Source organism: Rhodnius prolixus, unplaced genomic scaffold (assembly GCF_049639745.1).
Source record: "Rhodnius prolixus isolate KJV_2025 unplaced genomic scaffold, Rpr scaffold_1, whole genome shotgun sequence".
Classification (NCBI taxonomy): domain Eukaryota; kingdom Metazoa; phylum Arthropoda; class Insecta; order Hemiptera; family Reduviidae; genus Rhodnius; species Rhodnius prolixus.
This window is the reverse complement of record NW_027411581.1, coordinates 28,619,878-28,637,375: the sequence shown is the minus strand read 5'-3', so window position 1 is coordinate 28,637,375 and position 17,498 is coordinate 28,619,878. Positions and strand designations below refer to the sequence as shown.

The window sequence follows — 17,498 nt, the reverse complement described above, 5'->3', positions numbered from 1 at the left end:
TGTATATTAGTAACTACAAGAGCAGAGCAGCGTTTTTCTAACTGTGGGACCCTCCTGGTGGACAGCTTTTTTTAAAAAAAAATTCAATCACAAATTAGCCTCGAAATTATACAATAGTATTAGGTCTCTAGATAAGCAAAGTAATGAGAGAAAAATTATGAATAAAAAATTCGATAGTGATAACGCAAATATTGTGGTTTTAGATTCAGGTAAACACTGAAGGCTAGTAAAACAATTCTGCAACCTCCTTCAGGTTATAAATTTAGCTATTTCCAGTGAATTGTGATTGAAACTTAGGCTTACTGTTGTAGAAGGAAAGATTACTTACGAAAATTAATTAAGATATTTAAAAGAAGTTAGAAAGCTCAACACTAAGCCTTTCCAAACTAGTCATTAAAATGTCAATTGCTTTTAGAAGCAGTGGTTTTTTAATAAGTCCTGCTGTTTCTGTTGTTGGGCGTCGTAACTTGAAATCTTCACTGCCTATAAAATGGGTAAGGCCAGAAAAAATACCTTGTATTAAACCTCAAAAAAGTGGCGACCTAAAACCTGTAATTGAGATTGATTCAACACATTACCCACTAGAATTTAGGAATTCCGAGGAATTAAAAACGTAAGTCATTAAAAGTTTTAAGAGCGATACATTTAACATTTTTGATATTTAAGAGTTATGAGTTTATTTTAACCAATGTTTTGTGATCCATTGTGAAGCATATTAGAGATATCTGTTGATTAAATAATATTTATACTTATTTGCCTCTCATTGAGAACAGCGCTGACGAAACTGTTAAACGATTGTTTTCATTACAATATTTCCCAAAAAACAAAACTGTGGAAGTTATTAGGGCTACCTACTTGGATAAAGTTAAACGACACCAGTTCGATACTAGGTCGCCTGAGGCAAGAGGTAGGTGATTATTTTATTTGACCACGTATATGAGGAAAATTTCTCAAATTGCACTCAAATGTATGTTAAAGTAATTGTCAGATGACGCATATTAATAATGTCCTGCTTTAAAATAAGTAAAAAAAAAAATTTCATATGGAGTAAACATTTTGTTTTGAAAAGTCGTTTGGTATTTTCTCTTTTTTTTATTAGGTATATTAGCTATAATTTAATCTACAAAATAGTAAATATTAACAATGTATAAGAGAACATTATAGGGAAGCCAAATTGCACTCACAAGTGCCCTTAATAGAATTTCGCGGAAAAAAATATTTCAGTTAAAAGTTATAGACTAATTTGAGTACATAACAACTTTAAAGATAATAGTTGCAGCCTTTTCGATAAATTCTCAGTAAAGTAAAAAGTTTGTACTTTAATGAAGTAGTACCGGGTGAGGGATTTTAATCTGGAAAGATTTACTTCATAGATATTCTCCAGGTTACTTGGTTTCAATTTCTGAATTCTTGTTTCCAGAAATTGTTTGCCCAATCTTACATGTACGGAGGAATTATTTAAGGAATTTTGGAATTGTGAATCTTTAGAGTTACAAAAATTATAACCTAAAGAAGAGTCTCAAGCTATCCAAAATATATTCAGTTCCTAAATGTGTCGGCTTAAGTAAGGCGAGTCACTGTATAAGACCAATGGCGCCCGTTGCTTTCTTACATTACCGGCCCCATCAGTATCTTCCCCCCCCCCCAATAAAAAGAGACAGAAAATCTAGGGCCCAAAGCTGGTCTCGGACCCAGGGGCTTAGCCTGGGAAATTATTTATGGTTATCTGATATATCATTATACTGGGTGACCAGAGTTATATGCTCCACCCACTTTTTTTTTTAACGGCGGGAAATTTCGAAAAAATAACGTATTTAATCATTTTTAGACTAGTTTATTTTCAGTGATTGGCCCATTTTTTTAAACCCCTGTATCACGAAATACAGCATCCAACTTTTGTTTTTCAAATGAAACGTTTTATTTTTTTTGCATATTTTTATAGTATTTGAGCTCCTAAAAAAAACAAAAAAAATATTTTGAAATCGGTTAGGTTTTTCAAAAGTTATGGTAATTTAAAATATGAAAAACAAATTTCAGTTTATTATCAAAATTACGTTATTTTTTTTAAACAATCTGTTCAAACTAGGCACAATCAACGGATAGGCAAGCCAAAACTCTGGACTCACACACTTTGCTTGTAGCAGAACTTATGGAGGCGAAATCAAGATCTAGGCAGGCTAGAGTTATTCGACGTTCAGGTTGGTTTTTCTACAAACGTTTGGTGTGGAGTTTTAGGAAATCAACTAATCGGCCCATACTTCTACAGAGAGAACTTAACTGGTGAAAGATTTCTAATTTTTTTTTAAAGAGACATTTTGCCAGTTCTGCTTGAAGATGTTCATCTACAACGTCGGCTAGATATGTATTTTCAACAAGATGGATCCTGGCCCATAATGCAAGAGTGGTTCGAGTTACCTGGACAGAAATTTCCATGAAAAGTGCTTAGGGACTCATTGTCCCATCCAATGGCCACCTCGATCTCTGGACTTAACCCCAATGGACAATTTTTTGTGGGGATATCTAAAAAATAAAGTGTACAGTAACCTTAATCCCGTGGCTTCAGTTGATGATATGAAACGTCGAATTACTCTAGCCTGCCTAGAACGTGAGTTCGCCACCATAAGTGCTGCTACAAGCAAAGTGTGGGAGTCCAGAGTTTTAGCTTGCCTATCCGTTGATTGTGCCTAGTTTGAACAGATTCTTTGAAAAAAAACAAAAAAAAAACAACGTAATTTTGGCAATAAACTGAAATTTGTTTTTCATATTTTAAATTACTATAACTTTTGAAAAACCTAACCGATTTCAAAATATTTTTTTTGTTTTTTTTTAGGAGCTCAAATACTATAAAAATATGCAAAAAAAAAATATAACGTTCCATTTGAAAAACAAAAGTTGGATGCTGTATCTCGAAATACAGGGGTTTAAAAAAATGGGCCAATCACTGAAAATAAACTAGACTAAAAATGATTAAATACGTGTTTTTTATTTTTTCGATATTTTTCGCCTTAAAAAAAAAGTGGGTGGAGCATATAACTCTGGTCACCCTGTATATTCTGTCATGGGAAATCTGTTTGTTTCTAATAAACTCTGAATTGTTTCAAAGTTACGCTTGATGAATTATTTCTATAATTTTAGTTCTCTCGTTAAAGGCAAAAATGATAGTATTTACAGATTCCAATAAAAAAAAAAACTCTGAAACTGCTCATGAAGCCTTTAGCTTATGTAATTTTCAATGTAACCCGGCCATTCAAAGACGTTTAAAATATTTTTGTTTCAGTTGCAAAAATGACAGCTGATATCAGATGCATGCAACAACACATGGATAAATTCCCAAAGGATGTTAAAACTAAAGTTTGTTTAAAGGAAGTAATCGATAAACGTAAAAAACTATTAAAATTTTTACGTACATGGGATTACAAGTGTTTTGAATGGATTCTTGATAGATTGGATCTTATCTATAAACCTTTTCCTCCTCAGTAAGATTTTCAATTTTGTATCAATAGGTAAATGTTGATATTAATGAAGCTCTCAGAACATAAGATGTTAGTGTACTAGGCACAAAAATGGTGTGGAAATAATAAATACACAAATTTTACTACGAGAGGAATATTAAATGGAATTTTCATATTTTAATAATATTTTTGAAGTTCATCCAATGTTTTTGTCTTGAGATTGTACTTATTAAGTTGGGCTCACTGGTTAGCCTTAATATATCGGTCAGGAAAGGCTCGTGAAGAGGCTAGTAATAACCAATTACACCCACAGCGTGTTGGCAAGATGTGCAAGAGATTTTGGCTTTCACGCATTATTAACAAACAGTTTTGGCCCAAGAAATTTAAATTTTACCAATACCTATTTTAACGTGTATAGCTGATTAGAAGTAATCTTTGATCTTTCTAAGCAATTGTCAGGAATATAATAAATATTTAAATGCTTAATTTGACTTTAAATACTGATGTGGCTTGTAATTTACATTTGGACTTTTCTTAAATTCTCATTTTGGTTTCTTTCAGAGATGTTTATAAAAGAATTGAAAGGAAGCGGTCTCTTAGAATGTTGACCGATAAATATTGTGAAGATATTATAAACCGAAGGCTCAATGAATATAAAGAAAGTTTAGAAGCTCAACAAGAAACATTCCTCGAAAATAAGATTAGAACATTAAAATGGATAATGAAAGAGGAAATGGATTGTGGTTTAGATACATCGATTAATGAAGATGATATAAAAGCAGTGGAGGATAAATTGGAGAATTTAAGAAAGACTAAAGTCGGAAGCTTAAATGGATGAGAATTTTTGTTGGTAGTTATTAATAATGTATTGTTTATTTTTATTTCTGAAATATATTAATTTTTTCTCGTTTACTATCTGACGATTTAGCACCCACAGGCAGTATATATTATCTTTGGTCTTTATAGAATCCAAACAGGATGTTGACGCGCCTTAAATCATTAAAAAAATATATATATATAAAAATAACTCGGACACCGATAAATTTAAAGTTGCCAAGCATTAAATGTCTCCGAGCAAATTTTTTTTTTATTATATGTATGTATTTATTTTTTTTAAATGTATCTGCATATTTACATATGTAACGCAGCAACTCCCTATAATATGTCAACAACTTTAATGCATTAAATTAATTATAAGGCGTTTGCTTTACTTAAGTATTCCAGTGATACAACCAAAAAATATTACGCTCCATTAGTTTATGAGCAATAATTTTAGGAAAGCAGTGTTGAAGAAAGTGAACTTTAAAGGCAGAACTAAAGTGAAGCTTCAGAGTAAAGAGCATTTCAAGTTCAAAGGAGGTTTCAAAATGTATAATTAGGAGTTCAAAAAAAAAAAGCATACACAATTTTTTTAAATACAATATGTTCTATCAATTTGTTCCATCTTCTGAAACCTCCAAACTTGGAAATAACAGAGCACCAAACAACACAAACAGAATTAAATAGATTTAATTTAGCTGATAAACGCACCAAATCATGTGCGAAGGAAACAGAAAGATACAGTTTAAAGCAAACTTTGCTAATGACTCCTTACCCTTGAAGTAGGAGTTAATTATAAACGGTGGATCAAAACAAAGTTTACATTCATTTACTGTTTCAATTGGTCGCCCTTTATAAAACCATCCTTTGAAGATCCCAATCTAGCCCTCCTGTGCCATCCTTAGACTTAATAACACCGAAAAAATTAATTGCTCACATTTTGTGTGTGAAAGGTTGATATTACTTAATAGAGAAGCGGGTTTATCTGCCAAAGCCACCTCGTTATCGGCAGTGCCCTGATACAAAAAACTCCAGGCGCCAATAACCTATGCGCCTTAAATCACAAATAATAATTTAAAAAAAACATTAAGATTGCCTTGTTTGAAAAGATGAAATTGTGGACCCCCTAAAGCAGTGGTTCTTAAGCTTTTCATAGACGCGGAACACAATTATATGTATATATTTTTCTCGCGGAACACTAACATTAAATAATTTGAAATTCGGTATTTAGCAAGAACTTAAAATTAAATTCAAATTTAAAAAAAGGAAAATTTTTTGTTTTCGTATCTTTCCTAAGTTTCTAAATTTCAGTACATTTAAAATTGAAATTTCGCGGAACACTTGGACCATATTCGCGAACACCACTGCTTTATATCTTCTAAAAATATAGATCTGTGCACAAAATAACTATATTTTATAATTGAGAAAAACAAAGTGTATAGGAGAAAAAAAAGTCCATACAAATACGTGGTTCACAGTGGGAGATTTAGAACGGCCACAATTTTACAGAATTTCATGAACCAAAAAATTTTCAACCCTTTATATCTTCTACCTTTTTAGATCTGTGCACAAAATAACTATAGTTTATAATTGAGAAAAACAAAATGTATAAAAGAAAAAAAGTCCATATCAATACGTGGTTCACAGTGGGAGATATAGAACGGCCATAATTTTACAGAATTTCATGACCCAAAAAATTTTCAACCCTTTATATCTTCTACATTTATAGATCTGTGCACAAAATAACTATAGTTTATAATTGAGAAAAACAAAGTGTACAAAAGAACAAAATTCCATACCAATACGTGGTTCACAGTGGGAGATATAGAACGGCCACAATTTTACAGAATTTCATGACCCAAAAAATTTTCAACCCTTTATATCTTCTACTTTTTTAGATCTGTGCACAAAATAACTATAGTTTATAATTGAGAAAAACAAGATGTATAAAAGAAAAAAAGTCCATATCAATACGTGGTTCACAGTGGGAGATATAGAACGGCCATAATTTTACAGAATTTCATGACCCAAAAAATTTTCAACCCTTTATATCTTCTACATTTATAGATCTGTGCACAAAATAACTATAGTTTATAATTGAGAAAAACAAAGTGTACAAAAGAACAAAATTTCATACCAATACGTGGTTCACAGTGGGAGATATAGAACGGCCACAATTTTACAGAATTTCATGACCCAAAAAATTTTCAACCCTTTATATCTTCTACTTTTTTAGATCTGTGCACAAAATAACTATAGTTTATAATTGAGAAAAACAAGATGTATAAAAGAAAAAAAAGTCCATATCAATACGTGGTTCACAGTGGGAGATATAGAACGGCCATAATTTTACAGAATTTCATGACCCAAAAAATTTTCAACCCTTTATATCTTCTAAATTTATAGATCTGTGCACAAAATAACTATAGTTTATAATTAAGAAAAACAAAGTGTAGAAGAGAAAAAAAGTCCATATCAATACGTGGTTCACAGTGGGAGATTTAGAACGGCCCCAATTTTACAGAATTTCATGACCCAAAAAATTTTCAACCCTTTATATCTTCTACTTTTTTAGATCTGTGCACAAAATAACTATAGTTTATAATTGAGAAAAACAAGATGTATAAAAGAAAAAAAGTCCATATCAATACGTGGTTCACAGTGGGAGATATAGAACGGCCATAATTTTACAGAATTTCATGACCCAAAAAATTTTCAACCCTTTATATCTTCTACATTTATAGATCTGTGCACAAAATAACTATAGTTTATAATTGAGAAAAACAAAGTGTACAAAAGAACAAAATTTCATACCAATACGTGGTTCACAGTGGGAGATATAGAACGGCCACAATTTTACAGAATTTCATGACCCAAAAAATTTTCAACCCTTTATATCTTCTACTTTTTTAGATCTGTGCACAAAATAACTATAGTTTATAATTGAGAAAAACAAGATGTATAAAAGAAAAAAAGTCCATATCAATACGTGGTTCACAGTGGGAGATATAGAACGGCCATAATTTTACAGAATTTCATGACCCAAAAAATTTTCAACCCTTTATATCTTCTACATTTATAGATCTGTGCACAAAATAACTATAGTTTATAATTGAGAAAAACAAAGTGTACAAAAGAACAAAATTTCATACCAATACGTGGTTCACAGTGGGAGATATAGAACGGCCACAATTTTACAGAATTTCATGACCCAAAAAATTTTCAACCCTTTATATCTTCTACCTTTTTAGATCTGTGCACAAAATAACTATAGTTTATAATTGAGAAAAACAAAGTGTACAAGAGAAAAAAAAGTCCATACCAATACGTGGTTCACAGTGGGAGATATAGAACGGCCATAATTTTACAAAATTTCATGACCCAAAAAATTTTCAGCCCTTTATATCTTCTACATTTATAGATCTGTGCACAAAATAACTATAGTTTATAGTTGAGAAAAACAAAGTGTATAAGAGAAAAAAATTCCATACCAATACGTGGTTCACAGTGGGAGATATAGAACGGCCATAATTTTACAAAATTTCATGACCCAAAAAATTTTCAACCCTTTATATCTTCTAAATTTATAGATCTGTGCACAAAATAACTATAGTTTATAATTAAGAAAAACAAAGTGTAGAAGAGAAAAAAAGTCCATATCAATACGTGGTTCACAGTGGGAGATTTAGAACGGCCCCAATTTTACAGAATTTCATGACCCAAAAAATTTTCAACCCTTTATATCAGTGGTTCTTAAGCTTTTCATAGACGCGGAACACAATTATATGTATATATTTTTCTCGCGGAACACTAACATTAAATAATTTGAAATTCGGTATTTAGCAAGAACTTAAAATTAAATTCAAATTAAAAAAAAAAAGGAACATTTTTTTGTTTTCGTATCTTTGATAAGTTTCTAAATTTCAATACATTTAAAATTGAAATTTCGCGGAACACTTGGACCATATTCGCGGAACACCGGTTAAGAACCACTGCCCTAAAGGATGGATGAAGAGAACCAGTTTCATATGGTAATTGATAAATTCTAATTCATGACTTGGAGCCTTCTTGTTCTTAACCGAGGCAAGCACAGACTTCAATTCACGTCTCGTAAAAGACATATCTAAGGGTCAGATCAATTATAGGTTCTACGTAAAGTGCAGTCGTGAAATTGGAGTCAAAATCAAGGAGATCCTTTGAAGTAAAGATCCAAGAGTTCATTGAAGATATTGCAGTTTCTACAACCTAACGTCAAAATCAGTGTCCAAACTTCAAAAACTTTTTGATGATTGTCAGATTCAAATTGTGCAGCTAAGAAAAAAAATCCTTGATCTTAGCACAATAAATTGTTTTGTAAGTATCAAAAGCAAGCTTGTAAGCTTCCTTTATGGTTTTAGAGTTTGTTTTGCGGAACAAGTTAAGTAGGGCAAAAGATCTCTTACTTCACCGCGAGTGCAACCATACTATACTTTTCTCCTAATTGATCGTTTATAAGGGACGAGTAGACGGGGTAGACCAGGCAATTTTGTAGCATTTATTAAAGGTTCAGATAGTTCTGCGAATCATCGGGAAAGGCAGAGATTTTTTTTTTTTAATTTAAGTTCAAATTACCTCCTCCACTGCCTTTCATTGCAATTGCGGGTGAAAGAGACAGAATCGTATCCTGTGATGGCAGTAGTAAAAAGGATAGGGAAGTGAACCGAAAAAACCTTTGAAGAGCAAAAACATCTTCAACTAGATAGATAGGTTGACTGGAAAAAAAAAAGAATTTGAGTCACTGTTTTCATCTATCTTTTTTAAATCTCTTGATAAGCTTAGCTGAAAAATTAATATTCTTTAGAATCTTTCAATAAATCAGTATCGCATGTTTTGATTTACAAATAATTTAACCTTGATTTATATCTCAAAATTTGTTTTTAAGGTAAATTACATACTCAGTCTTATGTGTTGAAAGATATGCATCATATTACATATACATATATATCAAAGAATTATTCCTTAAAAAAATAAGGTTTGAACAAAAGTGAATTTCAGTTTTCAGAGCAAATTAATAAAAATATCTTTTCCACTTTTAATGAGTGAGAAGGTTTAAAAAAACTTGATACTTTTTTCTTCTTTAGCAGGAATTAGTCTTAAAAAAAATAATTGACTCTCCCCTCTGAAATAGTTTCATTCGTTTAGTTTGGGGGGCTTCTGATTTTGCGGAATTGCAAATAATAAAAAAAAAAATAACGGATTAATATTTCAAACAATATATTTTTGTTCATCAGATTTTTATTGTTCGATATAAAACAAAAAACATTTAATTTTTTTTTGTGTAATTAATGGGAATTATAAGTATAAGAGTTATTTACTTGGCGTTAAAGGAAACTATATAAAATAAATTCATTACTTAAAACAGTTTTTGATGTTCTAATTTTAAACCCCTGTTTTATTTATTGAAACTGGTTTAATTTTTTTTTTTCCAAAAATACATATCATTTTTTAAAAATAATATTTTACAGCTTATAAAACACTTAAGTAAACATCATTGACTTTCATTGATCTTACTATTGAATTTAATTTGGACAGATGTGATTCAAAATACATCACCAGCAACAGTGGTGGTTACACTGCAAGCTACGTGTGCCTGTTTTGCGTACCGTTGTTGACTACGTGTAAGGGAGAAAGGTGCATGGGATTTATATGTGCCCTGTACAGTTGTGTCATTTGTCGTGTTGGAGGACGGTACTTCATGTAGACATCAGAACAATTTTTCGTGGCTATAGTTAATATTGCGTTTAGGAGCTAATTAAGGGCCAAAAAATGGCTAGTAAGTACACCATTTACTTTTTGATGTATATTTTGTTTCATGAGGTTGTAAAAATAATTATGACTAATTTTAAAATCGTTTCTTTGATACAACTTTCCAAGCGGAATCTTTTAAGTATTGGACCTGAACAAAATAATACTTGTGTTTCATTTCATAAGAAATTGAACGCCTAAATAAAATTAGAGTTATCTATTTTTTTCCCTGAAAATATTTTTATTGCCTTCCGCACTATTTGAAGACCCTTCAAAAAGATTTTTGCATCAAAATAATGAACCATGTAAATCTCATTAGTATATAGTGTGGTATAATCTACCCCAGAAACAGAAATATAACTATACAGTCTTCTAAGGTTTAGGATAGTAAAAATCTTAATTGTTGGACTTGCACCTATTTGTACTAGTCTTATATCCTAGTTACTTTTTTTTTGCATAGTATTCTTTATTTATTAAATATGGGTGAATTGATTGATTTATTGATTTTATTATTACTTGACGGTTCTATATTAGTCCAAACTAATGTTATTAAACCATTTTTCTTATAGTTAAATTTTTGGAGGTCATAAAGCCTTTTTGCAGTATTTTGCCAGAAATAGCAAAACCCGAAAGAAAGGTAAGCAATTTTTTAATTATTTATCCCACATTCTGTAAAAGGCAAACACGAGAAATGAATAATGATTATATAACTATTTTCAGATACAATTTAGAGAGAAAGTGTTATGGACTGCAATAACACTTTTCATTTTCTTAGTATGCTGCCAGGTAATTTTTTAAATTAAATATTACCATATCACATTCCCTATTACACCAGTAAGACGTTAAATGGAGCATAATACTTGGAGAGTTTCTCTGTTGCCATGTAGTGTAATCATTCCACCTTAGTGGCTGATGATCCAATCAGTTGGTTAAATTTGATCAATTAGTAGATCATTTTTGGGCCAAATATCATCATCGTTGATTTAACTGACCTTGGAACGCATATGTATTAGTTGTGCTCCTCTTAGTTTCTTTTTTGTTAAATGTAGTTTTCTTTCAGATACCACTTTTTGGAATAATGAGTTCCGATTCTGCGGATCCATTTTACTGGATCCGTGTTATCTTAGCATCCAATAGAGGTACTCTTATGGAATTGGGAATTTCGCCAATTGTAACTTCAGGACTTATAATGCAACTTTTGGCCGGAGCTAAGATTATTGAAGTTGGGGATACACCTAAAGACAGAGCGCTCTTCAATGGCGCTCAGAAATGTTGGTTCCTTCACCAGTTAAATTATCCTTTTAAAAAAGAAATTGAGTAAAAAAAATTTGATTATGATACTATGTATTTCAGTGTTCGGCATGGTTATTACTGTGGGCCAGGCAATAGTGTATGTAATGACGGGAATGTATGGTGATCCAGCAGAAATCGGTGCGGGAATCTGTCTATTGATCATTGTGCAGCTTTTTGTTGCTGGTCTGATTGTTTTATTGTTGGATGAATTATTACAAAAAGGATATGGTCTTGGTTCTGGGATATCATTGTTCATTGCCACAAATATCTGTGAAACAATTGTTTGGAAAGCATTCAGCCCGGCAACTGTTAATACAGGTAAAAGATTTGGCAAATAGATTGTATATAGTGTATGCCATTATTTCATATTTAGCAAAGTTGTTACATTCTCATAATATGTGTTTTCGTTCATTAGGTCGAGGAACTGAATTTGAAGGAGCAGTTATTGCACTTTTTCATTTGCTTGCAACAAGGCAAGACAAAGTTAGAGCTTTAAGAGAAGCTTTCTACAGACAGAACCTTCCTAATTTAATGAATCTTTTGGCAACAATACTTGTATTTGCTATTGTTATTTACTTCCAAGTATGTAATTATTTTCTGCAAATTATAAATTAAGTATAACTTAATATTAAACTAATTTTCTTAATTTATTTTATTTTTTGTAGGGTTTTCGGGTAGATCTTCCAATTAAATCAGCCCGTTACCGTGGTCAGTATAGCAGTTATCCAATAAAACTTTTCTACACTTCAAATATTCCTATTATTCTTCAATCAGCATTAGTATCAAATCTTTACGTTATTTCTCAGGTCAGTAAGTTCAGTTTTTAGAGTACTAATAATTCTTTAAAGTATTATTTATAGAATAAATTATTGAAGCTTAACATCTTCAGCTAAGCGTGAGAAAAACATTTTTACCACTCTCAGCAACCTATTAAAAAGCTTTCATTAGTCCTTCCACCTTGACTCGCTTTGAAGAATTCGGTTATTCTGGTACCGTTTTTATTTATATTTTTAATTCAAGGACTTTTTGTGAAATCAATATTGCACGAAGACAGAAAACATACAATTATCAGAAACCATTGAAATTACTTGTTGAGTGAGCAAATCAACTCTTTAAATAAATATATCTTTCTTTTTAAGAATGAAAGCAACATAGATTTAATCATTGTATATAAATGCAAATAAACTAAATAAAATGTTATTCAAATCAATAGCCAGGTAATTAAGATTAATTCATTATCATTTATACATATGTTTTTATGTATATATAAAATTTAAAGCGCGTCAAAATTCGCATTATTTACAAGTATCACACCTCGTTACAGGCACCGCTGTCCATCACCGGTCTGTGATCTATTAGATTCTCCTAGGAAGAGAAAATATAAGGGTCATTAAGGAATTCGAACCTGGGATCTCCTTTCTTTAAAAACGTGGTTTCCAGGATTGATAAATTCAGTTTATCTTTTCACTTATTAATTCGGGGAAAAAACCTCGTTGTAAGGACAAAACTTCTATTATGTGAATGTAGAATGGCGAATGATCATTATGACCAAATAGAAAATAGGAGCCTGCAGCAATAGGATTACATTTGTTTGTGTCTCCATTTATGACTTTAGTGTCTTCATTTCTAATAAAAGTGCTTGGCGGCCAGGAGGGGAGACTAGCTCCTTTCCTTCACTTCGCCTCACCTGCTTCACTTTTCTCAGTGTGCGTAATCCTCCTCCACGAGAGTCCTCGTTTGATATAACGCTCGACATTTCTTCCACGCTGGAAACTTTCCTCTTGAGAAATGTTACCTCCCCTGGCTATTGGTTTTTACTGGGCTATCTAATCTCCTTCGCCGGGTCAGATTTCTCGTTGCCGGATCTAACATGGCCATTCGATAAACAGCCGTTCTTCCTTTCACATCACACTGTATCCGTTTATTTGCAAACATTTGGTTATTTATGACAACAACTTTAAGTTAGAGCAAGTGCCACAGGAACCTATTGAGGGCCATGTCTATAGAATGGTAGTGCATTCTGCCATAAGCCTACTGTGCCATGCGGTGATGGATCTTCGCCATACTGTGATTTCTCTTTAAGCGAGCACTGGATTCCGAACGAGCTAACAGTAGCCTATCTCTGGAACTGAACGGCAAGCCCTACGATCAGCATCTCTTGCATCAGGAATATTAGATCCCCTTGATCTTGAACCTATAAAATCGGGTGGCACTAACTGGATTAAGATTGCAAAGTGGGATTTTCAGCCTCTGGGAATAAGTTTCCTTTTTTAATCAATCCATAGAAATTTACTTTTCGCTACCCAACTTCGCAGGGTATGCTCGTGCAGAGCCTTCTGCAACTCGTGAAGTTCCTCTAAACATTTGAAAAATTTATGAGGTTAAAGGTGACACACATCCTCAGGCCTTCAACCGTCAACCTTTGAAGAACCGAGTCATTTGCCTTCTTGTAGAAAGAAAAGTCACTTGAAAGCAGCGCTTCTTCTTCTTTGCTAATTCTACGAAGTGAAAATGCAAATGTTTTCAATTTATTTAAGGCGGGGCTGAACCTTCAACTGTTAGTTATGTAAATTAATGTAAATGTAAATGTAAATATTAGTTGATGTAAATGGGGGCGGAATTTATCCATACCATCCAATAAATAAAAAGTAGCAACCAGCGGGAATCGAACTAGGTCAGGATCTTCCACCTCTAAAACTTTTTTTGTATCTTTAAAAAGAGAGAAATTCATTTAGTAAAATAGTACATTAGATTGAATAGATTTTTGGAGGGTTCCCCAGAGCAACTCAATTTGAATGTAATGTTTCTACTGCGTGTGATTGATGGTTTTTAAAGTAATGTTTGCGCAATAACTTACATATACATATGTGTATATTGCACTGAAAATTTTGTAAAAACCATTTTTTCCAACTCAGGGTACCGCAAAGCGAATGCTTCCAGCTAAAACTGGATTTCGAAATTTTGGAAAGATTGCAATACTTGCAATCAGCCTGCACTGGATTTGTAATCCGCTAAGTTTACATTTCTTAACAAGACAATAATGATTTTTCTTTATCTTTTTTTGCTGATGATGGTTTCAGCATACCTCTTCGAGAAGAATTACATGTTCAGTTGTTAGGCTAAGTCAGTGAGTGTATATTTCTTTTTCATCGTTTGAAAAAGTGAATCTAAACAAAACTTAAACAATCTTATTTACTAAGTGGATGCCGGCGGTCACTAGAAACGTAACGGTTGGAAGACAGATAATTTAGTGGAGATAAACGGTACTTACAATTAGGTGTCTCCTTAGATAGGCAGTTGATTTCACTTAACAGTGTGCGTTCAGTGTCAGAAAGGTAAAGCACTGATTGTCAGTCAGTTTCCAAGACGGTCAATACTGACTATTGCAAATAAAATGTTATTTTTGTATACTTATTACTTAGTTTTTGTGTAAAGCCAGTGCTAATTTACACTGCGCAATCTTAGGGAATTGCGTATATATACATATTTAAGTTGCAGCGAATTTAAGATAAATTTATAGACTAGCCAGTGATGCCCCAAGCGTTGTCTACCTTAAATAGGTTACAAACATACAAATGATTTTTCATTTAAAATAATCACTGGAAATTCCTTTGAAAAAAACGGACGAGTTCAATCTCTCAAAAAAAAGTTGTACTATTGACTATAGATTTGTAAGTAAAATAATAAAAACCAGGATATATTTATAATATTGTTGCATGTTTTGTTTTGTTTTAGTTTTTTAATTGTAACTTTTTCCAGATTTTAGTAGAATTATGTTAGTAGTAATAAATTATGTAAATGAGTATGAATTGGTGGTAAAAATACTAATTTTGTGGCTCGTTAATTGCTGAACTTAAAACGAAACATTTGTATTTTTTAAAGAAAGTAAAAAAAATGTGACTTCGGGATTTTTTTTTTTTATAGATGCTTGCAGTGAAATTTCATGGAAATGTTTTTGTGAATCTCCTTGGAGTATGGGCAGATGTGGGAGGTGGCGGTCCAGCTAGAGCTTATCCTGTTGGAGGACTTTGTTATTATCTGTCACCTCCGGAGAATTTAGGTCATATACTTGAGGATCCGATACACGCAGTTCTTTACATTATTTTCATGCTTGGATCTTGTGCCTTCTTCTCAAAGACATGGATTGAAGTATCCGGCTCTTCTGCTAAAGATGTAATTACGTTTCACCATCATTTTTATCATCTTAAATTCAGTTTTAATTTCTAAATCAGAATAAGGGAATGTTATTTGTCAGAAAGTTAATAACCAGCAATATATCTGTAACTAATTGTCTAACTTGAACACTGTACATTCATAATTCTATTACAGGTTGCAAAACAGTTGAAAGAACAGCAAATGGTAATGAGGGGTCATCGTGACAATTCAATGATTCACGAATTGAACAGATACATACCTACAGCAGCTGCTTTTGGAGGCCTTTGCATTGGCGCACTTTCTGTGCTAGCTGATTTCATGGGCGCCATCGGTTCGGGTACTGGTATTCTTTTGGCTGTCACCATTATATATCAGTATTTTGAAATCTTTGTTAAAGAACAAAGTGAAATGGGCGGCATGAGCACATTACTTTTCTAAAGAATATCAAAAGAGAAATTATTTTCGTTTTAAAACGAAAATGTTCAAAAAAGGACTACAAAAATATATAAATAGTTGCATTTGATGAAGGAAGCTTTGCATTATTACTTTGGGTAGAAGGCATATTGTTCTCCTACATCAACTAATGCAGAACTTTTTTTGATGTGCAATTTAGATTGGACGATAAAATTTAAGTTGTACAAATATTTATTTATAATTAATTTGTATATAGTTTACTTCTAAAAATCCCTTGAACAATTGAGATTTCTTTTACATATGTATCTCATGGTAGAAGTTAATTTCGTGTTTTAAAGGTACAAGTCTAGATTCATTCATTCAAATCATTTTTACTAAAACTGCTCGTTCAGAGTGTAGAATGTAGGCCTTGGTTAGACTGAAGGAACTTTAAGCCTGTGTTTACTTCTACCATGTCATACTAATTTGATATTATAATGTATACATGTATTTTTCTATAGATATATTTCTATTTGACAGAAAAACGTGATATCCGGATTTTGGTCTAAATTTTAGACTTAAGTTTCATCTCCTCCCCAATACCTTTTAGATTGAAAAGATCAATAAATTATAATTTTAATAATAAGCTTACTAGAATTTTATTTCAATGTTATGCATTGTTGGCAATTTAAAGTAATGTTGGTGTCATTGATAAAATATATTACCAGTGAAAATTTCAAATACAAGCTTTCACCAATAATAGTTGTAATTAAATTACCTTTGTATAAATACTTTTGTATTGAGAATTGACGAATAATAAATTGTTGTCCAGATATATATATGTTTCTTTAAATTTTAGACGTGCGTGCTATTTAGGGAATAGCTGCACATCTCACCAGCGCATTCTAGTGATATTTTACAGACTGCAACAGTCTCCTACAACTTATAAATTAATTAAAATTCAAGGCACAAACTACCTAAATTTAAAGGTGTGCCACTGAATGTTATAAGACACTTATGAATTACACGTTTATTAATTATACTAAAAGGATAAATATTCGGTTTAAAAGAAAAAAATATCTATAATTTAAGAATGTGTATCGGATGTAATGATAATAGGATTCAATTATGATAAATGTTTGAGGAGGAAATGAAGCATCTCCTTTTGTAAAAGGAATTCGAGTTGACTTTTAAGATTTAAGAAACAGTTTTGTTAAGGAAAACATATGCATAGTGCATAATAATGGTGGTGTTATTAGGAATCTATGGGGGAAAAAAATAATATAAAAACATCTTCTGTTAAAAGTAGGTAGGGAATTAGCGCCTTTTAAGAATTCATTGGATTGTAACCTAGAATTTTACAATAAAGAAATATTCCGAATTTTATTATTTTTTAACAGTTTATAAAAACTCGTATTTAAGAAACAGAAAAGTCGATCTTAGACTAATAACTCTAAATAAGGTAATAGTGTTCATTAATTGTTATGGCCGAATACAATTAGCGACTAAATTGATTATAAAAGATAAAATTTATAAGAATCGACGTTGGAAGAAATTTTGTAATTCATGAATTTTTTACTTTTAACAGTAAGAGAACGACCA

At 31.8% G+C, this 17,498-nt stretch overlaps 2 protein-coding genes across 2 annotated transcripts; both read left to right on the top strand.

Moving 5' to 3' along the window:
* Positions 1 to 236: 236 nt before the first annotated feature.
* bonsai (28S ribosomal protein S15, mitochondrial) lies at positions 237 to 4,364 on the top strand. Its single transcript, XM_074136364.1, has 4 exons — positions 237 to 613; positions 774 to 907; positions 3,278 to 3,476; positions 4,014 to 4,364. Exons 1-4 carry the CDS (start codon positions 399 to 401, stop codon positions 4,288 to 4,290), a joined length of 825 nt encoding a protein of 274 aa, XP_073992465.1. The 5' UTR covers positions 237 to 398; the 3' UTR covers positions 4,291 to 4,364.
* Positions 4,365 to 9,869: 5,505 nt separating this feature from the next.
* Sec61alpha (SEC61 translocon subunit alpha) lies at positions 9,870 to 17,282 on the top strand. Its single transcript, XM_074136287.1, has 9 exons — positions 9,870 to 10,083; positions 10,625 to 10,692; positions 10,776 to 10,841; positions 11,116 to 11,326; positions 11,409 to 11,666; positions 11,764 to 11,930; positions 12,014 to 12,154; positions 15,273 to 15,521; positions 15,678 to 17,282. Exons 1-9 carry the CDS (start codon positions 10,077 to 10,079, stop codon positions 15,939 to 15,941), a joined length of 1,431 nt encoding a protein of 476 aa, XP_073992388.1. The 5' UTR covers positions 9,870 to 10,076; the 3' UTR covers positions 15,942 to 17,282.
* The last annotated feature ends 216 nt before the right edge of the window (positions 17,283 to 17,498 follow it).